Below are 25,508 nucleotides of genomic sequence, written 5' to 3'. Positions count from 1 at the left end.
GAAATGTTTAAGTGTTGAATGTGGCATAGGTGGGCAGGAAAAAAGACAGAAGCAAGGCTGACAACTGGTACTAAGATGCGGATGACAGGCAGGCCTCAGTACGATGACACCTATGTATTTCTGTTGGAATTGATACACACCTTATCTTCTGAACCACTTTTATGCCAATGCAAAAAATCATACTGGGCCAATGTGGCTACTGTGCTTGCTGGGAAATAAATTTTCCTGTCAGTGATGCTTGGTGCTGGACAAGGAAAAGGGAGAGCCAGCTTGTCCTCATTCAGCCATGAAGCTCAATAAGTGACCTTGATCTAGTCATTATTTCTCAGCTTCACCTATCTCACCAGATTAGTTAAAACATGGAAGGAGAACCACATCCTTTCTCCTCAGAGAAAGACGAGACAAAAGTATGATCATGGTGACAATGGCTATGATGACGACACTCTCTTCAGAATAAACATTATGCAGTTCCAATGTTTAGCAACTGACAATTAATTTAAGGTAAGCCCTTTTCATATGTCAAATTAAAGACTATTTAGGAGCTTTACAAGAGATGTCAGCCATGAAAAAGAAATTTCATTACCTTCCTAATATTTCCAGCAGTTCAGCTACACCATTGAAGTGCTCAGTTTCATAAACAAACCTGCACAAACAAATTACACAGATGAAATGGTCATAGTTACTCAGTTATGTAATTCATGTAACTCAATAATTTCTTCCAACCCACCACACCCCCAAAAAACTTACCGTAGAAAAATATTGTTAATCTGTTTTCTGATAAATGCTCTAAGACCAAGGAACTTGCCATAAATTCTGTGTAAAACTGTTTTTAGGTAGTCCCGCTCTCGAGGATCTTCACTGTCAAATAATTCCAAGAGCTATTTAAAAACAAAACACAATAAAAAGTTCAGATACAGAGCCTGACTCTGAAACTCTGCATCTCTTAAATTTGCTAAACTGGCCAATCCTTTAGGCTCTTATGCTTATCTTAAATGCTGCAACCAAAATATCTAACAGGAATTTCTTTGTTCAACATCTTGCCAACATACTGCTAATGCATGAGCAGACTCTAATAAGGAGGGCATATTCAAGCCTTTTTAATACTGGACTTAGATCCATACGGTGGCAGCAAAGAGAAAACTGCTTCAAAAATGGCATTCTACACTTTTCCCCACTAAATGTATACCACATTACCCATATTTTTAGTGCCACATTCCTCTCATCTTCTGTCTTTCAGGGACCTTCAGTTATCATCCTGATATATTTTCTTCATTTATCTCCATGGGAGTTTCATGTGCATATTTATATGCAAGGGTGTAGAATGGTTATTACTGTACTTATTTCAAAAAGATCCTGTGTGTGTGTGTGTGTGTGTGTGTGTGTGTGTGTGCGCGCGCACGCACGCACGCACGCACGCTTTCATATCCTGTTATGCTGACCTCATAAATTTCATAGGATTTTTTTAGGGAAGGAATACTAAAGAGGTGGTTTTGTCAGTTCCTTCCTCTGAAATAGATATCATATATACTCAACTCTATGTCAACATCAGGTATACATCGAGGACAGGCTTTGGGCCAAAATTATGCATTATAATATGACATGTGGATAAGTCAAGGGTAAAACTTAGGAGCATGCAATGAAGCATATAAAGAATGAAGCAAAAGAAAACAATCCTAAAGAACTTTAAAAATTCCAGCAGGCATAACTGTTTGTGCCTGCATTAAAGGCTGGATGGGTGAGAGAGCATACGAGGAGTCAGTACTTCCAGGACAGATTACCCTCTTGTCTTTTACTAGGGGATAGTTCCTTTTTTATAAGAGTTAAAGTACCGTACTTATATTTGACCCATGGATAAGTCAACTCAAGTTTTTGGGTCAATTTTTTGACTAAAATTTCTAGACTTATACATGAGTATATACATCCTAATTAATAAATACTCGCACAGCTAATGTGAAACCTAAGGAAAATGGGTCTTCTTACCTGTAATACAAATTTCTGATCTATGTACTTTTTGGCGATGCTGGGCTGGAATTCTTGGCTTTCCAAAAATCTTATGAAAAACTCGTATACAAGCTGCAAGAAATCAAAATATTGTTCAGACATGTCCAAATGCATACTATATTTTTAATGAACAGTTTATTATTATTTCCATCTGTATTTGTAGAAAAAACAGGAGATAGAATCAGGTAGACAAAGAGGTCATCTATATATCTGCTGCTGAGTTATTCAATTTGCTGACAAACATTTCCTCACACAGATATATTAAATGTTCTCCATGTAGAGGGAGGCTTTTGTACTTAAATCCATCTTTTTTATAACTTTGCCCAACCATCCAAAGTAAGCTTTGTCCCCTTGTCTTTGATACCCTGTCTCACGTCTTGGTTCCATTTGCATCATCTATTTTATTGGTAACTGTTCAAATGACATGAAGCCATAAAGATCAAAGAGGAATGCTTATGCTGAATCTTGAGGAGAGGGTAGAATAAATAATAATAATAAATAATCTTCAATTTCCATGTGACCATATAAATTAGATTTATATGAATCTAGTTCCCATTAATTCTTTAGCTGTCATCAGAAGAACTCTAGCTCAGGCTAAGAGGAGGCACTGCTGACCCTGTAATATTTGTTCACTGGCTTGTCAAAGCTCCCAGGGGTAATCAACAAGCACATTCCTTTGCCCTCCAGACTCTTGAAATCATATAAACTAAAGCAATTATGATGTTGACAAGAGTTGGTAAAACAGTTTGGAAACATTTAATCATAATTAGGAAATGTTCAGGAGCATTCTGCTATGACACAGATGTCTGAGGCAGAATAATGTGATTTAATCAGGCTTTCTGAAAGCTTCCTCCGAGAGTTTGCCTCTCTCTAGCCTGAAGGACACTTGCATGCGTTCTCCTTCTCTTTCGCACGCATATACATTGAAGGCCAACCTTAACACTGCACGTAAATGTGTGCAATGCTAACAAAAAATATCCCTTTTGTTTTAAAAACCACATTGGGAAGCTTAATGGATATAAGAGAACCATTAGAAAGAGAGAACACTTAACCCTTTGTCCTGTTTCCACAATGTAAATCATATTGCTAAAGAGCTTCTGCTTCTCTACCTTTCCTGGAGCTTTAAATGTGTGGATATTTCAAATCAGGGCCAGAGCAGCAAAATTTGGATCAAGGAAAGAATTGTTCATCTCTGTTCTCTGTTCCTTCTCAATTTTTAAATGTGCCCTATCAAATAAGTTTTAAAAAACAGAAGGCAACAAGCTACAGTTCCACATTCTTACACAATACAACGGATTACACATAGCTGCCTTATACCAAGTCAGAACATTAGTCCATCTAACTCTTCAGAGTTTCAAATAAAAATATTAGATAACTCGATCTAGAGCTGCCAGAGATTGAACCTGGAACCCTTCATCATGCAAAGCATGTAGCTCTATGCCTGGATCGTGTTAGGAAAACTTAACCAACCTGACAAGCCCCCTTGTTTAATGTCCACAGCACAAAAGAGAGGAAGGAGTTAAACTTATAGTTTTTAAATCTGACTGAAATGAGTTGTAGAAGCTCTGGCCTGACACAAATGTATCTCAGGTATTTTAACCTGCCAAAAATAAGCTGTTAGAAGACTGAAAGCTAGACCAATGGTGAGCAAATTGCAGCCCTGCAGATGTTGTTGAACTGTAGCACCCAGCACTCCTCACCATTGGCAAGGCTACTAAAGTTAAACAGAACTTGATCCAAAAAAAATCTGGAGTGCCATGCTTTTCTCATCCATGATGTAAGCTATGGCCCATTATCCAGGAGACTAGCAGCTGCCATGAACTTGCTTCTCTCTCTCTTTCATAAAGAAACTTGCTGTGGTATCAGAGCTAAGGGGAAAGACAATCCAGTCCAGCAGTCAACATAATGAGCTGAGCAGAAAGACCGGATGGGTCCTTAGTGAAAAGAGAAGCTATAGATTCAGTGGTACTGGTAGAAGGCATGAATTATAATCATTATTGTTGTTATCATTATCATCCCTCTTTTCCCCAAAAACTGGAACTCAAAGTGGCTTACAATTTAAAAGAATACAATTAAAAGCATACAAAAGAGAGCATTAAAATATACTTAAACTATTATTGTTTTTAAAACACATCACTCATTGAAAAAATAAAATGAAGTTTAAAAAGATAAAATGACTTACAAACAGTACAACATCCCCAGCCTGTTCTTTAAAAACTTTCTGTTTTAAAAGCATGCCTGAATAAAAATGTCTTAAGTCTGCTGATAGAAAGACAGTAAGGAGGGGGCCTCCATAGGAAGGGAGTTCCGAAATCTAGAGGCAGCTAATGACTAATGATGGATTTAGCATAAGTCATCTTCATGTGTTCATGTATGCTTAAATACCTGTTAAATATTATTCTGGCAATGTTACAGGCCAATTTTCTTTTATGGAGCGGCTGTATGTGTGCAAAGCTTTTTATATCTGTCTATCCATCAACATACGGTTTTTAATCAATATTTTTTTTCTAGAAGTAATTTAACAATTCTGTCTACTTCTTTATCTTCATAATAAGTAAGTCCATTGTATTTTTTTAAAAAAATATAAAAAATAAAATATTGTGTATAAATTACCTGCAAATGTGGCCACGATGCCTCAAGGGTGGGTTCATCTTCCTCTGGATCAAACTCATTGCTATCACTAGGAGGAAGCGTTCGGAATATATTGCAAGAAACCTAGGAATTTAAACAGACAAGATTACAAGCTGCATTTCTACATAGTTAGCAGTATTTCTGCATAGGGAGCAGTAATTTTAAAATGTCACTCTCTTTGGATAGTTATTCAGTTCTGCATTTTCTCACTAAAATAATCTCACTTCTGTCCCAGTGATGGACCTAAAACCCTGCCTGCTGCTGTTCTATTACAATTATTTCTGCTTACCAAGCTTACTGTGCTTTCCACACTAATAGACTACAGAATAAAAGAATTAAAAGGAATCAAAGTGCATTTATAAATGATAAATAAAAAAATAAATAATCACTAATACTTATCCACAGTCTGTAAATTGTTCATATGCAGCCCACTAATAGATTACTATTAGACAGGAACAATTTCTATAGCACTATATAGTTTACATAGTACATTACAAGAATTTCTGCCACATTTTTATCTTTCCAGTGAAAGTAGGTACCAGGTGCTGGGACATAGAGTCACAAGGAAAATGTACAATGTGGGTTTTAATAATAGCAGGCATAAAAGGGTTACTGTGAACCACAATGATTAAGCATTTAAACGGGACATCAAAAGGATAATCAACAAGTGCTGTAAAGGACTGTAGAATGCTTCCAGTCTGAAAAGTCACTCAAGAGGGTGGCTGGATCCTTTGTGACCCCAGAGGGAGAGGCAAGGCCTAGTAGGCTTCACAGAGCCTTTGCTAGAGTAGTGACCAGCATTTTATTCAGACTGGGTTGCTACTAGTGTAGGGTTGCCAAATCCCGGTTACCCGGGACAATCCCTGTTTTGGGGGTCCTGGGATTGTCCCTGCCCAGTTTTGGCCGTTTGTCCCAGGCCTGGGGGGGGGGGGGTGGACACTCATGTGCCTCCGCCGATTGCACCACAGGCCCACAGCTCCTCCTCCTCCTCCAAGCTTGGCCACAGGAGGAGCTGCAGGCCTGCAGCGTCTCCAACTGCCCACAAGGGGCAGTGTGCCAGTGGCCGCCCAGAGGAGGAGGAACCCAGGTAGGCCTGGGCAGGGCTGTGGTGAGGCATTGGGGAAGGTTGGGGGCCCTGCTGCCGCTTTCTGCGCTTTTGGCGCGGCAGCGGCGGCAGGGTAAGGTCAGGAGAGAGGCCTTATAGGTTGGGGCCTCCTCCTCTTCTTCCTTCTCCTCTTCTTCCCCTCTTCTTCCTCCTCTTCTTCTTCCCCTCTTCCTCCTTCTCTTCTTCCCCTCTTCCTCCTCTTCTTCCTCTTCTTCCCCTCTTCCTCTTCCTCCTCCTTTTATTTTTATCTTCTTTTCCTATTCTTCTTTCTTCTCATTTTCTTCTTTCTCCTTCTCCTCCATTTTCTTCTCCCCCCTTCTTCCTCCTCTGCTGCTGTTGTTGTTGTTGTTGTTGTATGCCTTCAGCTCCTTTCCAACTTATGGCGACCCTATAGAGTTTCCTTGGCATGTTTCTTCAGGGGGGGAGGGTTGCCTTTACCTCCCCCTGAGAGGCTGAGAGAGTGTGACTTGCTGCCCAAAGTCACCCAGTGCGTTTCCATGGCCGAGCTGGGATTTGAACCCTGGCCTCCCATTGTTCTAGGCCACTACACCATGCTGGACCCTCCACTGCACTTAAAGGTACAGTAAGTACTCAGTTGTTATTATTGTTGTGTACCTTCAAGTTGTTTTCCACCTTATGGATACTATCCTGGGGTTTGCTTGGCAAGGTTTGTTCAGAGGAAGTTTGCCAGGGCTTTCTGCTGAGGAGGCTGAGAGCGTGTGACTTGCTTGAGCTTGAGGTCACCCAATAGGCTGGGAAATGAACCCTGGTCTCCAGAGTCCTATTCCACTGAAGAAAGCTACATCCCAAACTTCTATCCAGGAAGAATGTCAAAATGTCCTCCATTTTGAGCATGCCTAAGAAGCATGCATTTATGTTCATGCTTTTTGAACTTATTAATTTTTTGTTTTTTAGTTGTTTGTGTCCTCCATTTACAAAATATGTCCTACATTTGGGCCTAAATTTTGTTCTACATTTGTCCTACATTTTTTAAAAAAACATTTGTCCCGGTTTGGAGGCAGACAGTTATGGCAACCCTATACTAGTGTTGTAGACAGTGGAACTTCTTCTAAGAATAAAAGCCTCATCTGAGAGAAGTTTACAGTGACTCCTTTGCTCATTAAGAAAGGGAGAGGTGTTTCTCCAGATCACATCCGCTAGAATTATCTATGCTAAGCCATGGAAAAAACCTGTGATATCAACAGAAGATGAATGGCTTAATTAACTATATGAAGCAATGGAAATGGATGTATTAACAGCTCGTATGAGAGAAAACATGACTGAAAAAGCTAAGGTAATCAAAAAAGACTGGCTCTGTGTCAAAATTTACAGAGAAAAAAACTTCAGTGTGGTTAAAGATATCTTTTAAGAATAACTTGTATTCTGTTTTGTAATCTCTTTCCTTCTAGCTATACATTATCTGACGGGAAATTGTTTACCTGGGGATAACCCCTCAAATCATATTATTTATATATTTATATATACATCAGGGTAAATCAACCCCCTCTTCTCTTAAGGAACCTAATTATAACTTAATAGAATTTGCTTTGGTTTTTCTTTCTTTCTTTCTTTCTTTCTTTCTTTTGTCAAATATATCAGATAGGAAATTAGATATGTGAGAATTTAAGAAGATTAAACCCCATCTCAGAAGTATATAAAGTTTAGAAAAAAGAGGTTTGTTCGTGTTATTAGTGTTTTAATGTATGTCTATGTGCTTATGTACATTTTGTCATATGTTTTTCTTATAAATGTTTAATGAAATTAAATATATATATATATAGTCATGAAGGTGGAAAATCTGGTGCCAAACATTGACGTGTTGCCTCACACGCTGCACAACATCAAAAGCGTTTTAACACCAGGTACTGCCAGATCTAGATGAGAGAGTGTTCTGTTTGACAGCTTTAAACTCTCTGGCATCTGCCTCTGAAAATTAAGGGTTAACCGTTTCATCCTTACAGGATGGCAAGGCTCTTATTTCGAGTAAAGGAAGTAAGCCAAGAATGATATTGTTCTACTGCTATAGTTAGACCTAACTGGACTCACATCACGTTTGCACGCACCCGCCATCTCTCTTCTGATCTTACAATAAGGATAGAGAATGAGTAGCCTACCAGATTTGTGCTGGATGTTTGCCCCAACCAACAATCAATGGTGAGGAACACTCTACCGACACCTGTCAACACCTGGAGATGGAACACATCCCCTCATTCCAGGGTCCACTTCAAATCTAAAACAGCTGTTATGAAGGACAGGCCTAGGGCATTTAAATCTTACAACAACCCTATTAGGAAGTTTTTGAAATAACTGTGTTCAAAGCTTCTAGAAGAACATGTCTGTAAAGAATCTAGGCAGCTACAGTTCAAGTACAAAATTGTATCCAACATGCTGTACAAGTTCTCAAGTTGTTATCTCATCTTCTTAATGGCTTTCAAAAATTCAGATAACATGCTTTAATTAAACAGAAACATTTCCAAGGTTTTAATCCCAAAACATGTTGTCTCTGTCTCTCTCTTTCCAAACCTAAATATTCAAGTTTCAAAACACTACATTTCATAATGCATTTAAGTAGACTGAAATCAAGTAATTTTAAAGGTTCGTCTGTTTTGTTGTAATATGTTATGGTATTTAAACTGTTTTTATTGTGTTTGGCTTATTGGATTGTATGCTGGATTTTATGAATTGTACTGTTTGGTATTAATAAGGGGGTCTGACTGGGCTATTTTGTATTTTGTATTTGTTGTACACCGCCATGATAGTAGGAATGGCAGTATATAAATGGAATAAATAATAAAATAATAATAATAATAATAATAATAATAATATATGTTGAATTTCTGAATTTTTTTCAATTGCTGTATTTTATTCTTATTACTGTTTTAGTGTAAAATAGTTAAAGTAAGGGGGATGTAATGTAAACATACATTAAATAAACAAATCTAAACTGTAAACAAGCCAATCTACAAGAATATATAAGTTGGCATTCATTATTACCTATGTTTATTTGGTAAGCATGTTATTTCTTTTCTTTCTTCCCCCCCACCCCCCCCCCCACTTTCTTTGACCCCCACTTTCAATAGCCATTTCTATAACACTTTCAGCTAACAACACAAGGATTTAGTACAGGAAGGAAAGGCACAGGAACAAAAAGGAAGAATGAAGGACAGCTAGGGGAGGATTAAAATACTAAGAAACCACGTCCATGGAATAAGAGGCTTTGTCATTTGTCTTTCCTTTTCTTACCACAAGAGGGTGCATTATGACACAGTGCTAAATAAAGCATGCTAGCTTGTACTGAAATCCCTGGTATGCAGAACAAATCTCACAAGAGCTCAAACTGAGAAAGATAAGTATTATCAATAGGCAAAACAACTGACTGAAATTCACCTCTGGAGTACACTGGCTAAAAGTCACCCTTCTGCTGTTCTGTTGTTACTCATGTAATCTGGCCATCAGATTACATGAGTAATTGTTGATCTACGAGATATAGCTTAGCACAGTGGCAATGAGACTGAGCTACAAATCCAAGATCCCCAAGTTCAAATCCCCTTACCTCTGATCTCACTGTGGCTACAACCCTCATTCACTAGGACAAGACAGTGTCACATTTTGTTGCAGAATGTACAGAACCAGACCTACAATGTACATATTCTGTGGTATTTTTACTCGCATGGTTGCAAATGGTGCATTTAAATTTTAGACGCTTGCTATACAACCGGTTTTTTTCTCCAGAAATTAAAAAAATGGCTAAGACAAGAAATATCCAACCAATGTACTGATTTCTGCCACTAGGATACTTCTTTTGTCCCATTTAATGTAACATACTAAGACAAAAAATGCCCCATGCTGGATTTTTTAGCAAATCATGATGCAGTGAAACAGAAGTGATGTGAACCGACTGATCCATCAGCTGGCCCCATTCAGGGGGGGAAAAGGTTAAATCCTTCCAGGGGAGGGGACTGAAATTCAGTGGTGCCAAAAATATCTCATCATACAAGATACATCCACTGTATCTCATTTTACTTTTATTCCATCTTCTGCTTTCTGGCTGCAGGTGGTTGGGTGGAATAGAGGTGACACAAAAATACTTCTTTAAACATGGGAGACTTTTCTACTAAACAGTACATTGGAATTCTCATGAAGGTCAGAAAATGTACCACAACTCACACAATACAAAATTTCCCTCTTTATCTTAGTACACTAAGTTCAACCAAAGCAGCATCTCTCAACTGAAACCCCTATAGGGGGTCTTCCAATTAATAATACCATACAAAGACACTGACCTACCTTACGTGGCTGTTTTTAGGATTAAAATAATGTATGTAAAACAGTATGTATTCTCTAAAGGGCTACATAAATGCCAAAGTGTGAGCTTTTGTAGACTTAAGTCTACCTCTTCAGATACATTTGGTTGAACATCTGGGGAAGTAGACTTAAGTCTACAAAAGCTCATGCTGCCAATTTCTTTCTTTCGGTTAGTCTCAAAGGTGCAATAAGATCTCTCTACACACTGGTTCTACAGACTAACATGGCTTTATCTTTGAATAAATGCAAAAATTCACTCTTTTCAACAAAGCTAGGTTCTGATATGTCCTCACATCATCACTGTGCATTACAAGAGAGCACATGCCAACACAACTTGCACATGAAGGTGCTTATTTCTGAGCATGACAAATTGAATAAATCCAGGTTAACAACCAGTAAGAGACCTGGCATTTATAATGACTTAAGACTGCAATAGGTGGTCAGGGATGGGTTTAATGCCTTCCTTTTCCAGGGGTGTCCTCTGAAGCTGCTAGTTGCATTGGCAGCAAAATCCTCAGTGGTTCTACCCTTTCTTAAAAAAAACAAATTTGGATGTTCAGTTAAACCTTATTACAACATTAACTCTTTTAATAGTATACTATCACTATAAATAGTAAAGATAATTTTAGAAAAGCTAGGTTTCGGGCAGCTACTTTTACAATGCTGCCAAAATTGTTCCTGTATTAGTCTCAGTAAGTCATAATTTATACTTACTTTGATTTACCATCATAGCCATAAAAATACTAACAAAATTCAAATTCACAACTGTTACTTTTGAAAAGCTAAAGCTTATGTGACTATTTTTGACAATACTGTTCCAATAAATTAGTTGTTTGTTAGGTAGCACAATATTGTTTGTTGAGGAAAAGAGTTGGTAGCAAAGTAGTTTAATAGCACAGTAACATTGCAATTATCACTATCTTTGAATGTAAGAGAGCTGTAAAATGGCTTTACAAAATCACTTGAAAAAAGTACTAGCTTCATGTCTATCTGGCATTAGGCCTGGTTATGAGACAGAGATGGGTTTGGTTACCTTTGTGGATGACTTACACCAGAAGCTAAAAGAGGTTGGAACATGTGTCTCCATTGGTTCTCCAGACATCTCTGTAGATTCTGATGATATCTACTATGGTACTCTTCTAGGCTGCCTCTGTGGGATGGGACTTGGAGACTCTATTTTACATTGCCTCCAGCCCTTGGAGGGGCAAATTCACAAAGTGGTGGGGCATTCATGTTTTGCTCCCCATACTGCCTAACAGTGGAAACCAGCGGAAGAGGTTATCTGAGGTCTGCAACAGACAGGCAGGACAAAGTAGTTCGATTCTGCTTTTCCCCAAAGCTGGTCGAACCCCTGCTGCCCGCATGGCCCACTCCCAAGGCACTCCAAATGTGCACGGCGGGATATATTAAGAGGCAACATGTCTTCTATTTTTAGTGACAAACACCATTCTAATTTTGTTCTCTTTTCTGACTGGGATAAATCTGTACTGTGCAAAATAGTTAAGAGCATGACACTTCTATTTTGGCCCCTTTCATATATTATTATTATTATTATTAACCTTTATTTATGAAGCGCTGTAAATTTACACAGCGCTGTACATGCAATCTTTTTAGTTAGACGGTTCCCTGCCCTCAGGCTTACAATCTAAAAAGACATGACACAGAAGGAGAAGGGAGTGGTGACGGGAAAGGGTAAGAGGTCCAGCAGTTCCTCTCTACCTCCGAGGCCTGGACCAAGGCAGATGGACTGGAGGGAGGGCTTGGCTCCAAAATGGAAGGTTAATCATTATCCAGGGAATTTTAATATGAGTTGAATTCTGCAGTTTCGAAATAACATGGTTCTCTGAAAAATAAACCCATTGCAAAAAAATTAGCACAATTATTCTCTACAGAGGTGCAGCACTCAGGGACAAGGGAATCCACATGGAGCAAAATAGAGCCCTGTTTGGTGATGACAATGATGACAACGATGACGGTATTTGTTTAAAACACCCTTTCCACCAAAGGGCAGAACTTCAAACATATACAGCCAAGGAAAAAGACAATAAAACACAACACTATAAATATACATAAAATCCCCAACATGCCACCAGCCACAATTCATCTCAGCAACCTCAGGCACAACTCAGCAGCTTGATTTGGTGAATCAAATAGGAAGGTTTTCAACTCCTTAAGAAAACAGGTGTGATCCTCCTCCAGCCACAGGTTCAAAGGAAGACCATTCCACAGATCCAAAGCCAAAAAATATTGAAAGACTCAGAGCCTTGACAGAGCTAAATGCATTGGTGGAACAGACAATAATCATTTGCCTGCGAATCTTATATCACTTTTTAAAAATATATTTTAATGACACACACACACATACAATTCCTAAATATAAATTCCTAAATGGTACATACCATGCTAGCTGGGCTACCAGGAACTGGGAGAGGTTAGAGTGCAGTGTCCCCTAAATACAAGAACCAAAAGGTTAAGATGGGTCCTGGCCCAAATTGGTAACCAGTGAAAGGATCTACCGGGAAGCGGGGATATGTGAATATTTAGGAAGATTTAAAAGGACCTGGATGACATTGTTCTGAAATAAAGCCAGAGGGAGAGGGAAGGAAGAATGCAAATCTGCCAGTAGGCTATTACAATAATCCAGGTTCAAGAAATGGAAATTACATGGCTTTTCTGTTTACCCAATAACGGGGTGCAGGGAAAAGTGGTCATGCAGCAGGACTCTGAGGTTCCTGGCAACCAAAACAGGAACCACTATGCAACCCTGTAAACACAGTGGATGGTGTGAAAAAAGGGCTACCAGATGGTCAAGTTGAAACACTCCATGTTCAGCTTAAGACAATGGGTGGTCGTCCACAAAGAAACACTCAACAAGCGGTCCATCACAGACTTCCATACAGAGGAATCAATTGATTTAAAACTCTGGAAAATCTGTATGTTCACTGCATAAATGTGATACTGAAAACTCAATTCTGAAATAAAAATCCAAGTGGGAGGATATACAGTATAACGAAAAAAGAAGAGGACCCAAAACTACAGTGGAACCTTGTTATCCCCTAGGGTTTGGTTCCAGGGCCCCATGGATAACAAAATCCATGGATGCTCAAGTCCCATTAAATATAATGGCAAAGCAAAATGGTATCCAACATATAAAATGGAAAATCAAGGTTTTCTATTTGGAATTTATACTTTTGGGGAATATTTTCAAGCCATGTATGCTGAAATCAATGGATAAAAAATCTGTGTATAAGGAGGGCAAACTGTAATTCATGTGGCACCACAACAAGTTTTTGATATGGATCCCCAAAATGAAACTAAGGAGGAACAATCAAACAAAAAAGATTTAAACCAAGACAAAGTGTTCCCCGTTATTCCAAATTATACCAACTGTAATAGTAGGATCTGATGATCCGAAGTGCCGAAGGTCCAACAGAAAGATCCAACAGGAACAGCACAATGGTTAATACTGAGCCTTAGCCATAACAGCCACAAGGCTGTTTCAGATAGAGTGACCTATATGAATTGTACTGAATTTTACTAAGATTTTAAATGTGAGCTGTGTTGGGTCTCTCTGGGGAGAAAGGCAGCATAAAAATGAAATAAATAAATAAATATGAAACCCTTATTTGACATGCATCAAAAAGATTTGTGTAGTCAAATAAGGCATCAACTGGGAAAGGTCAGCTCTCTACAAAATTTTGGAAAGACATGGGAAATCTATTACTCAAGAAACAGACTGAAAACTTCCTGTTTTCAGACTTAAATTTTGTCAAAATTTTTATAAATAGAAACAAAATATAGGCATTCCAGTACAGAAAAATAGAGTAAGCAGAAAGCTACTGAAAGGTTAACAAAGAGTGGCTCAAGGTAATTTTAGATTTAGAATGAGACAAGAACTGTTACAGTAGCTACTATGATCGGATTACAGTGATAGGCTTTAAAAAAATTTTAAAAAATCACAGAGCACCCACACAGACAGAGGTTCAAGATACTAAAGAAATAAGAGCCATTATTAAACAGATTTCAACAGAGGTGATTATCCAGAATGCTTATTTGAACTGTAATGACTGTTGACCTCATGCAACTACTTTCTAATATGCCTTCTTTAAAACAAAATGTGGGTTAAAAGAGCAACTGGGATAAGAAGTTACACAACAGTTGGTCAAGTAAATTGCCTCACAACCATGGTGACAGCACATTTAGATTATCAATGTCATATAAGTGTCCTTACAAGTACCTTCCTTGTGCCTTTATCTGTTCTAAAGAGTTTTCAATTATTTTCAATTATGTTCTACTTTGGCCACATGTGAGAAGATATGACTCACTAGAAAAGACAATACTGAGAAAGATAGAAGGCAGCAGAGAGGAAGACGGCACTCCAGATGGCTAGACTGAGTCAGGGAGGCCACAGGACTGAATGTACAAGACCCAAGCAGAGCAGTGGAGAGGGTAGGGGGGCTTAGAGATGTCTCACCCACAGTCACCATGAGTTGGGGTCAACTCGAAGGCAGTTAACAACAACAACCTGTTTTTCATCTTGAGGGCATTTAAATCAGGTCCAAGTTGATCTTCTTCAATCAAGGCAAGAATTCATAAAGCATCTATACTTTAAATGCTATACTTTCAATAGGAGGAAATGATCTATTAAAAAAACTATGGCCTGGTATAGACGGGCAAAATACGGCATGGCGACGGCAGTACTAGAGTTAGGGAGCACGCACCATGCAGATACTCCCTAACCCTAGTACGTACTGGTGGTGTCAAAATGGCGGTGTCCTGTCTACATGGATGCTGCAATTTTGATGTGATGGATGCTTAGTGTCCACATGTCGCGGAGCACTTGTGATATCATGAGTGCGCCATTGGCGCACTCAAGCATCACAAATGTGCCAGAAAAAGAACCCGCTTTTTGCAGGCAGTTTATCCGCTGCAGCTTCCCACCGGCGGAAAAGGAGGCGCCAGCAGACCACCCTTTTTGGGTGGTCTGTATCCTGCCTATGTTTCATCAAATAATGTGCTCAGGGCAGATGGGCTTGTCAACATTGTCACATTTTTACTCTAAAATGCTCAGACATGTTAAACTCATAGTCAAATTTTTTATGTCAAAATAGAATGTTAAGTGAATTTTAACTATAACAAATATAATGAAAAATTCTGTAGAGTTTCATTTTAGGCATGCAGCTTTTCAGCTCCCTCTTGTTAAAAATTACACTAAATCCTCACTCAAAATTAAGAACATATTACTCTCTGATACACTTTAAATAAAACAGACAACATGGTCAGGTGAACTTGAATGGATCCCAGTACAAAACAGCAACTGCAGTGTGTAACACACATTTGCTTGTTTCAGGTTCCATGCATGTAAATGACATTGCTATGTAAGCAACAATGAGGATATCAGTGACTGTCACACTTGTTAATCATTGATGACTGATACCTGTAAAGCCTAATTTCTAGCTCTGAAGGACGTAATTCTGAATAGTATCTGGAATACCTCAGAGCATAAGTTAGTTTTTGTAAACAGAGGCAGAAATATTCTCACTCAGATTTAAATCCAGAAGTGACTTGTTTCCAGAGATTCATAAATTTATCCCAGTAACATAAGGAAGTCTTACCGTATATACTCGTGTATAAGTCAACTTCATGTATAAGTCGAGGTGGGGTTTGGGGGCCAACATTACGGATTTTAACATGACCCATGGATAAGTCGAGGGTGCAGTCACAGTCCCTCTGCTCCACTTGCCTCTTGGTGCTTCTTTGAGTGGCTGCTGCCCCCTGAGATGTCCCTGCTGCTCTGCTTGCCTTTTGGTGCTATGTGAGGGCAAGCTCCAAAGAGCCACTCTGCTGCCATCCCCAGTGCTCCCTCTCCCATGGTCCTCTTTTGGGGCTCTCTAACTCAAAGGGTTGCTCAGATTTGTTTGTTCCTTTGTATATTTTGGAGAGGAAAGAGTTAAAGAGAGGCTTCTTTCCCCGCCCCTTTCAGTTTGGGCTCTCCAGCAAGTCTTAAACTTCTGCCCCTTTAAGAACAGAGCAGCAGAGCTCTCCCCCTTTTTCTTTTTCCTGATGCTGGTGAAATCAGGCAAGCTGGCTTCTCCCAGCCATAGCTATGGCCAGTGTTCGGTTTTTTCCCCCTTTGAAAAGTGAGGAAATTAACAACCCTCTCTTCCTTTTGTCCAGGGAGACTGCCCCTCCCTGCCTGCCTCCGTCCCACAGAGGCAACTCTTCCTTCCTTCCCTCGCTTGCTCCTTGTCCCTTTTCCTTCCCCCTCAGACTCTGCAGGATGAGAAGTCAGGATTAGGGCTTTATTTCTTCCCCTTTAAAAATATGAGGACAGGTCTATGCTAGCTGCTCAGGCAGCGGCTGGGAGATTTCACCAAAGAGATAGACCTTCTTTCCAGCTCCTTTTTCTTTTCCTAAGTGGCTCCAGTGAGTAAGTGTTAAGGTTTCTGTTCCTTTAAAAGCCCTTTCCTTGCCTGAAGGAGCTGATGCTCAGGGAGCATGCAAGCCAGCCCCTCTCAGGGAAAGGCAGCTTTCCTCATGTTTGCAAAGGGAAAGAAACTAATCCCTAATCCTGGCTGCTCATGCTGCAGAGTCCGAAGGGAAGGGAGAGGAAAAGGGACGGGGTGACCTCTTTTTAAGGAGAGAAGCAAGGAAGCTTGCAACTCCGTCCCTGGGGGGGGGGGGCGAGGGGGGGGAGGGAGAGAAGGCAGGGTTTCTTATTACCGTATAGACCCATGTATACGTCGACCCAGGATTTTGGGATCCTTTTTTTGGCATAAATTTTTCGACTTATAGATGAGTATATATGGTAATATGTGGCCAGACACAGGAAACAAGGATGCTCAGAGGCGCTCGTGAATTTTCTGATTACGAATTCCCCACTGGGTGATCTTGTTCAGCACTTACTGCTGCCCTTGTACTGGAATAGTGTCCTCTAACTGAAATTAATATATTAATTCCTACTAACTGGTAATGGCATTCATTGCTTACACACTGTCTTCAATTCTCTTCCTCTACTGATTTTAATCTGGTTTTCACTGTACAATATACACTATGTCCAACATTGTATATTATTTGGCATGGGATGAAAAGTTACTTAAACCCATGCCCTCCCCATCTATTCAGAAGAAAATCCCATTCAATAGTTTTGTAATCATTCAGATTCACACACAACCATCCATACCATTGTCCTTTATTCAAAATTAAGCTGAACTGAGCTACGTGAGCCAAAAATGTGTGTTTACCACTGATCTTTATGGACCACATTTCCTAATAGGGTATGGAGAGGCAGAGCACATGCAGTGATTCAAGATCCTGTCTGTTCCTGGAAGCTAAGCAGGATCAGCTCCAGTTTGTACTTGGATGGGAGACTGCTAATGAATACCAGGTGCTATAGGCTATATTTCAGAGGAAAGAACTGGCAAAACCACTAAGTATTCCTTGCCTAAGAAAACTCATTGAAATTCATGGGGTTGCCATAAGTCGACAGGTGACTTGAAGGTAGATACACTGTCAAAGAGGTAGACAGGTTTTGGATCTGAAAAACTTGAATACAGGCAAATATTTTTAATGACTACCTACAGAGAGAAAGGTATCAGAGTGACCAGGACATATTTCCTTTGCCACTAGCATATATTAAGACAATACCACTCACTCCCATTTTCAGATCTAAAGCCTTTACTGCTGAATTTATCATAACAAAGAGGTGGATGGGCCATAAATCCATGGTATGAAGAAAATGCTTTATCATGGCGCTTTACAGACCGCCCAAAAGAGCGGTCTGCCAGCGGCAGTGTTTGCTGCGTGAAGGAGCAGCAGCGGACAAACCGCACAGCTCCTCCGTGCAGCAAAAATAAGCCGCAAAAAGCGGCTTCTTTTTGCGGTGCCATTATGACGCCGCAAAGCACCATTGGTGCACTTGTGGCATCATAATGGCGCCGAGACATGTGGACGCTAAGCATCCGCTACGTCAAAATGGCGCCGCCCATGTAGAATGGGCGCTGCCATTTTGTACGTGCTCGGAACATACTAGGGTTAGGGGCGTCTGGAAAGGATGCCCCTTCCTAACCCTAGTACGTGCCGAGCACGTCCTTTTTGGCGGTGTGGAACCCGCCCATGACAGGTCACTTCACAATTGACCAGCTCTTCACTAACCAGTTTTCCTTTCTAAGACAGCTGTGAGAAGACCTCAACCATCCAGGATCTATTTGGGTTTATTTTCCTCATAACCACAAGTGTCACCAAATGGAGAGTGACACAAACATTTAAGAGGTGAGTACAACAACTGATCTGAGCTCAAAATTTTTACACTCCTGGTTTCACAACATGTCCTTCATTTCAACGGTATAATTAAGGCATAGGGAGGGTCAAATTTTGATGCTATTGGTCCTTGCTGATCCCCTGTATATTACCCTGAGACCAATTGGATTCAGTTCACCTTCTGCCTACTCCTGATGAAACAAGCATTTGAGAGAATATGCAATCCTGCATTGATGTCTTTATCTGTCTAACACCATAGTGGCAATCTGAACGTTCATGATCAGAAGTTCAAGAAACAAAAAATCATGTGGCGTATGATATATGCAAAATAATTCAAGATAGCTTTTCCATCACAGTCGCTAATCACATAGATAAAATAAAAAAGCTAAGAAAAGTAAATCATTATGACACTGGGTCAGGAATAGTTGTACAATTAATACTGTGCCACAAAACCTTGAGGCACTGTGGGTAGATTCAAAATGTCACATCAGCAGTGTAGGTCAAAACCACTACACTCAGTCCACCACCACAGCCAGCTACACGAAAGCAAAATTCACCCTACATAAGAAATTAAATCATCACCTTAACTTTGTGGGAAAGAACAAGAGACCACACAGTTTTCCTCCTTGCATGCCAGATATTTCCTGCCCCTTTTCACATCCTTAGTTTATCAATTTAGGGTCGCCTTAAGTCGGAAACGACTTGAAGACAAATAATATACACACACAGTTTACACCTAATATGTACTGGTTAGGTGTGAGGGAATGGATGAGGTTACTGACAAAACACATTTTATGCAGCTCGATGATTCTGAAGGCGGAGATAACCCCATTTGTGTGAGTCACAGAAACTATGAAAATGAAATCCCATATATATATATATATATAATCTATGTATATCAATAAAATGTTAAAATACATATGAAACACAAACACAGAAACAAATATTTATCAAAAAAGCATAATTTTCTCTACTATTGTATGTTCTACAGTATGGATTCTCAAATGCTGCAGCATGACTTCCAGAGGGCATGACAGTTCTCAAGGAGGAACAAGAAATGTTTTGGGTCTGTTAAAAGAAGAAAGGAAAAGAGAAGCAGGAATAGCAGCACTCTCATAGAGCACACACACATGCAAATACAAATACACAGAGGAAGAATCAAGAAATATTAGTAATCCATTAGAAAAAAAAATAAAACCAAATGTCAAGCCTTTCTAGTTATAGATGTAAGCCTGGGAAAGTGTGGACAATGCCTGGTCTCAGATGACCACAAGCACTGCTCATGTAAAACTACCCTCTTTTTCCAGTATCTTGTAGATCCTGCTTTCTTGATTTGTTGTTGTGTGCCTTCTCCTGGCAAGATTTGTTGCCAGACGGGGTTTGTCATTGCTTTCCTCTCAGTCTGAGACAATGTGACTTACCCAAAGTCAACCAGTGGGCTTCCATGGCTGAGTGAGGATTCAAACCCTGCTCTCCAGGGTCCAATGCTCAAACAACTGTACCACTCTGGCCCTTGATCTTACCAGTCATTTAAATTTCTTTTATGCATCAATTTCTATTCCCAATGTCCTCTCACCAGCTTCCCTTAATCAATGCACTTTTCACAAGAAATATTTTTAATAAATCAGGGGGTTGGACTGGATGGCCCTTGCGGTCTCTTCCAACTCTATGATTCTATGATTCTATGAAAAACAAACATGCCGTTACATACATACAAAGTATACATGGTTACATACTTTTCAAACTACCCACAATTCATACAAACTTGTGTCATACCACTTATCTATTCCTACTTACCCTAATTAATATTCTACATTCTGCCTCTTTGACTAACCTCTTCTTTCTTCCATAACCACCTTACACACCTTCCTGCCTACCATCTTTGTCTACGACTTGTCAGTATTTGGCTATTTTGTTTGCTAACAGAACAATTAAACTTCTTAGTTAGACATAACTATCACATGATTTTACATTGTTACCCCGATCCACCTTAAAGGTGAAGGTCCTAGAGTTCATACCGAGTAAAGATTAATAACTGCTGTTTTGCCCCATTCCAGTTCAAAAAATTTAATGACTTTCCTCCATTGGGCCATTGCTTTTGTATCAAGATCATTTCTCAAGGCGTGTGTTAAAATATCCATACCTATACCATCATACAGTTTCAGTAACCATTCTTCTTTTAGTGGCGGATGTTCGTTTTTCCAATTCTGGGCAAAACAAATCCGTGCTAAAGATATCATATAGAAAATGATTTTTTCCTCCTCTTTTTTGACCTCATTTCCCATTATGCCCAATTTTCACAAGAAATATTAAGGCATTGATTCCCTAAAACTTATAAGGAGATGAAAATAATACAGAGTAAATAAATATAACTAAATAAGCCTAATGTACATATTAATTCTAACTGCATATTAAGGAATGCAAGGAGTGAATGCAAAATATGCATAGCTCTGCATAAGAGCAAGATACAATGGAGGAGGGAGGGAAATCTAGGTTTATTTTTTCCAATGGTTTAAATAGCATCTGCTTTTAATTTTAAGAGTCTTTTGATGACATTTTTAAAAGGCAGAATCGTGACAGTGTAATGAGTGTTAAATTGAAAGGACAATCTATTTTACAAGGGTAAATCTTCACTAGTGTCACAACAGGAGACAGAGGCTGCTCCACTAGAATGGTAGTAGTTTCCTAGCAGAGGGTAGAGAAGACCTGAAGGGAAAACAAAATAAATGCAATGGCATGTGGCAGCTAACTGAGATGACAGTGCAGGGCTTTCAAAAGCAGCTGGTCTACATGATTTTAATAACAGCAAGATTTCAAGCACATACTTAATCAATTACAGTGAGTCAGTAATATCATTTTCTTCTCTTCAACTGAAGGAATCACTTACAGCACAGCACCCTCGAGAAAAAGCTATCAGTAGCACAATTACTGAATCATCCTGTACATTTTGCCCACACAATTCATTAATGAAATCATTTCTGTCAGGTTTTCTGTGAAAATCATACAAAAGATACTAATCCTGACATGGGACTAAACTGCATCCTTCTTAATACTACTGGCCAAATCCTGCAACTATTTGCAGTCAGGATCCCACACCCCCTACGTCTTTCCTCCCCTTCTTAGGATAGTGGTACCTATCAATCACAGTCAGAAGAAATATTGTCACCCCACCACTTGCTGAACACTGGCCAGCAAATACTTGTCATACAAAATACAACGTCATATTCCCTTCCAGAATAATTTACAGATAGGAGAATCATTGTGGAATAAAATTCCATCTTTACCTTCTCAAGGAGTTTCAGATGCTTAAAACTGGCATCATGTTTTAAGATAAGGAGGAAAAAATACTACAATATTCCCTGTCATTGATGGTAATCTATATGCACTGGGACTAAGCCTTATTGAAGAAAACGGGGCATACTTTCATGCAATGATGAACAGAATTTAACTGCAAATTAGTCTTAAACAAATCAAACACTGCCAAGCCTAAGAACTACTTCAGAAGTGTGATAAAATCTAACACGGGCATGACCACCATAAACAACAGTCAATTCAAGCACATTCTTTCTATACAAATATTATAATGTTGAGCTGCTCGCAGTTTTCTATGTTACTACAGACACAGCATGTCTTCTGATCACTCATTTCCATATAAAAGCAGGCCACAGCTATATAGTGTACAAGTATATAAACTGTGGGTGTGTCTGTGTCTGTGTCTTCAAGTTGCCTGTCGATTTATAGCAACCCCATGCAGTGGTGTACCCCGACTTGGTGTCACCCAGTGTGGGGGGATGGGGCTTCTGAGGGCGGGACTTCAAGTGTATGTGCCACATGGGAGCACTCTGGAAAATGCGTGTGTGGCCTCGCGGCAGCCCAGAAACCCCACAGCAGCCCAGAAAGCCCTGCAGTGGCAGGGAGAACGGGCACCACACGAACCACAGCAGCCCAGAAAGTACTGTGGCGGCTGAAAGAGTGAGCCCCAGAGCACCCCACAGTGGCCCAGAAAGCCCCCCAGCAGCCAGGAGAGCAGGCCCTACATGGCCTCAGAAAGCCCCTCAGCAGCCAGGAGAGCAGGCCCCATGCACCCCCAGAAGCCCAGAAAACCTTATGGTGTCAGGGGAGTGGCCCAAAAAGCCCCGTGGCAGCTGGGAGGATGTGCCCAAGGCTCTAGGAAGGCCCCTCAGGGGGTGGGAGACCAACCAGGTGTCACCCCCTCTTCTGGGGTGCCAGCCCCCTTCTGGGGTGTCAGCTAGTGCAGCTCACACACCCACACACATACCTCCAATGATGCTACTGACCCCCTGAATTTTATAGGGTTTTCTTAGGCAAGGAAATTTGAGGTGACATTCCTCTGGAATACAGCCTACAGCACCTGCATTCATTGGTTATCTCCCATCCAAGTACTAACCAGGACTGATCCTGCTTAGCTTCCAATATTAGACAAGATCTGGGACATTTAGGTTATTTAGGCCCATATAAAATCTCTATATAAAATCTTCCAGAGAAAGTCATTCATCTATTAAACCAACTATAAATAATATTTTGTAATGGCCTGAATCTGTTCATATTTTTTAAAGTTAGCCCAATTTGAAAAACAAAATGAAGCTTCAGATATCTAGGATCCAAGAAGTTTAGAATTTTAAAAGGCAAGCACCAGCACGTTAACTTCTAACCAGAAACAAACAGTTAAACAATATATGTTGAACCATGGGAGTAGTATCTTCATGCCACTCTACGCTACAGTCTAGTTTTCTACCAAAGTTTCCAGACACTATTTAAAGTCAGACCCCTGTATAGTCCATACTGTCTCAAAACTATTAAAGCTTGAATGACTATGCCCAGGATGGTCCACAACTGGCAGCTACAGGTAGCCTCCAGGACCACTTAAGCATTCAAAAGCACTGTCTGATCAATCATGAGTCTTGGAAACTAGGACACAATCCCAACTGTGACAGCTTCTATTCCAAAGAAAAAGTAACTTTAAGCCAGTAAGTTCCAAACTCTAGTGTTCCAGGTGTTTTGGACTTCAGATTCCACAAGCCACAGCCATCTTGGTCAGCAGTCTGGGATTCTGGGAGCTGAAGTCCAAAGTTCCTGGAAGGCCAGAGTTTAGGAATCACTGGTTTAAGCCTATCCAAATCAAGTTAGTTTCTGTATTGTCTCTCAACTTCTAGGCATCATTTCAAGCTTTCTGCTACTACCTTAAGATCAGATAAAAACAAGAGATGGCTGAAAGTTATCCACTATCACCTCAGTCCAAACGTTTTCCTAGGTGTATCATATAGAAATTAGAAAACAAAAAAGGCAAGACAGACATCTGAAATATCCAATAGGTCCAATGGTTCTGGGACTAGAGTACCAACCCCAAAGCATCACTTTCTGAAATCTCTTCCTATAACCAAGTATGAATGAGAACCACCTCAACACAATTTCTCCTAAAGTCATCCCTTCAGGATAGTTCAAGAGAATAACACTCTTGATGGCATAAAAACTTGTGAGATTCAGAAGGAATGGCATGCCTCTTTCACCACAGGGGCCAACACTGTTCCTATCCTGCATTGGGGAAGGGGGTGTCAACCCAGAATAGTCTCTCCACAACTGGGAAACCAGGATAATGTGCAATGCAAGAACACCTTGATCTAAAATTATCTTCACTACGGTATGTCTTGCACATGAAAACTGGAACTTTTCCCTACACATCACAATAATCTTTACATAAAGTCCAACCTTCATATCTGTGGGGGATATATTCTCAGACTTACCACAAATAGTGAGAACCACAGATCATGACAAATGCTATATTTCTACCAGAAATTGACCATAAAGTCGTGCTGGAGGACCTCCAGATGCCTACAGAGAGATCTTTTTGTGGACACGGGTAAATAAAACCATGGTTATTAATCCCACAAATCTTGGGGGGGGGGGGGGGGGCTGAATTGTATAGAACTGACTGACTGCAAAGTAGGAGGAAAAGAGGAAGACTGCATTATACACGTACAGACTTAATTTAAAAAGCCATAGCCCTGCGTTTGCAAGACCTAAGTAGGGCTGTTAAATAATGGGGTATATTAGCGGTCACTTACTCACAAGCTAGCCATATGTCAACGCCAACTTGACAATTAACAATAAGAGAACTGTTTTAAAACCACAAAAAGCTCAACATTTGAATGAGCTGAATATGAATAAAAATATGTTATATAAACACTTCCTATGATTCTTCCATGCTCTCCTCATATTTTAATATCTATTATAAACTTGGCTGTACTTCATACTGAGAATGGCCACAATTTAAATAATTTAAGCATACAGATTTGAATGCAAAATTTGTAAATTTATCTTTCAGTGGTAAGAAACCGACCCCAAATTCTCATTGAACAAGTTATAAAACAAGATCTATAAAAGGTTCATGATTTTAAAATACGTACAACTCACCATTCTAACTACTTCAGGGTAAGTCTGTTCAGTCAAACAGCCTCTGCTTATTGTAATGTAATCCACAAGCTCATTAAGAGTTGAGCGCTTGTATTCTTTCATTTTAAGGTCTGAAAGTGTGTCCATGAAGTCAAAAATGACACAGCACTGCTGAAGTTTCTTTAGGAACAACTCAGGTTGCTCTGAAGATGAAACGTCTGCAAGAGGGAAAGAAGGAAAGCCTGTATGAGTTTAACATAATGCTCATTTAAAATAATTTGTGTATAAAAGAGAAATAAGAGAAAGTAGTAATAACTATTCAATGTCTACAAAATAGCAACCAAATTAATAATATTGTTTTTTGGAGGTGGCATCTTGGATACTAAATTACACTCTGATCATCAGTTGGTAATGCATCAGTCATTTCAGAAATAAGCCAACCAAAACAGTTGAGATGTGTTCTGGTCACAGTACTACAAGGAACCAAGATCCTACCTAGCTTTAACAGAACTGGAGAACATTAAACATTTTCTATACCTCAAATAACAAAGCAGTAAAATAATTAGTACAAGTTTTAAATATACATATTTGCAGGCATTCCCAAACTATTCCTTTATATAGAAAATTCCTATACCATTTCTTGACTGGTTCCAAGAAACTGAGTTCTGTTCATTTTGGGTTTCCTTATTACAACAGTTGTCATTCATATTTTTTATTAATAGCTTAGAAGTGAAGCTATTCACATTTTAAGAACAAACCAGAGGGAGGAGGCAGGCTTTGCTAATATTACATACAT

At 39.6% G+C, this 25,508-nt stretch overlaps 1 protein-coding gene across 8 annotated transcripts in view; it reads right to left on the bottom strand.

Annotated features, from left to right (window-relative positions):
* Window positions 1–25,508, bottom strand: part of LOC149315209 (serine/threonine-protein phosphatase 2A 56 kDa regulatory subunit epsilon isoform) — a 108,866-nt gene that overhangs the window by 19,866 nt on the left and 63,492 nt on the right. For all 8 annotated transcript variants that reach the window (XM_089522738.1, XM_089522737.1, XM_089522739.1 and 5 more), the window contains 5 exons: window positions 24,734–24,930; window positions 4,615–4,716; window positions 1,981–2,073; window positions 748–878; window positions 584–643 (listed from right to left, as the gene is read on the bottom strand). In XM_089522738.1, coding sequence (XP_089378864.1) covers window positions 584–643; window positions 748–878; window positions 1,981–2,073; window positions 4,615–4,716; window positions 24,734–24,930 — 583 coding nt within the window. The remainder of the gene's footprint in view (window positions 1–583; window positions 644–747; window positions 879–1,980; window positions 2,074–4,614; window positions 4,717–24,733; window positions 24,931–25,508) is intronic.

This window comes from Sceloporus occidentalis, unplaced genomic scaffold (genome assembly GCF_023333645.1).
Source record: "Sceloporus occidentalis isolate IW3139 unplaced genomic scaffold, rSceOcc1.0.p SCAF_4, whole genome shotgun sequence".
Classification (NCBI taxonomy): Eukaryota; Metazoa; Chordata; class Lepidosauria; order Squamata; family Phrynosomatidae; genus Sceloporus; species Sceloporus occidentalis.
This window is presented reverse-complemented; position numbering and strand designations above follow the sequence as displayed.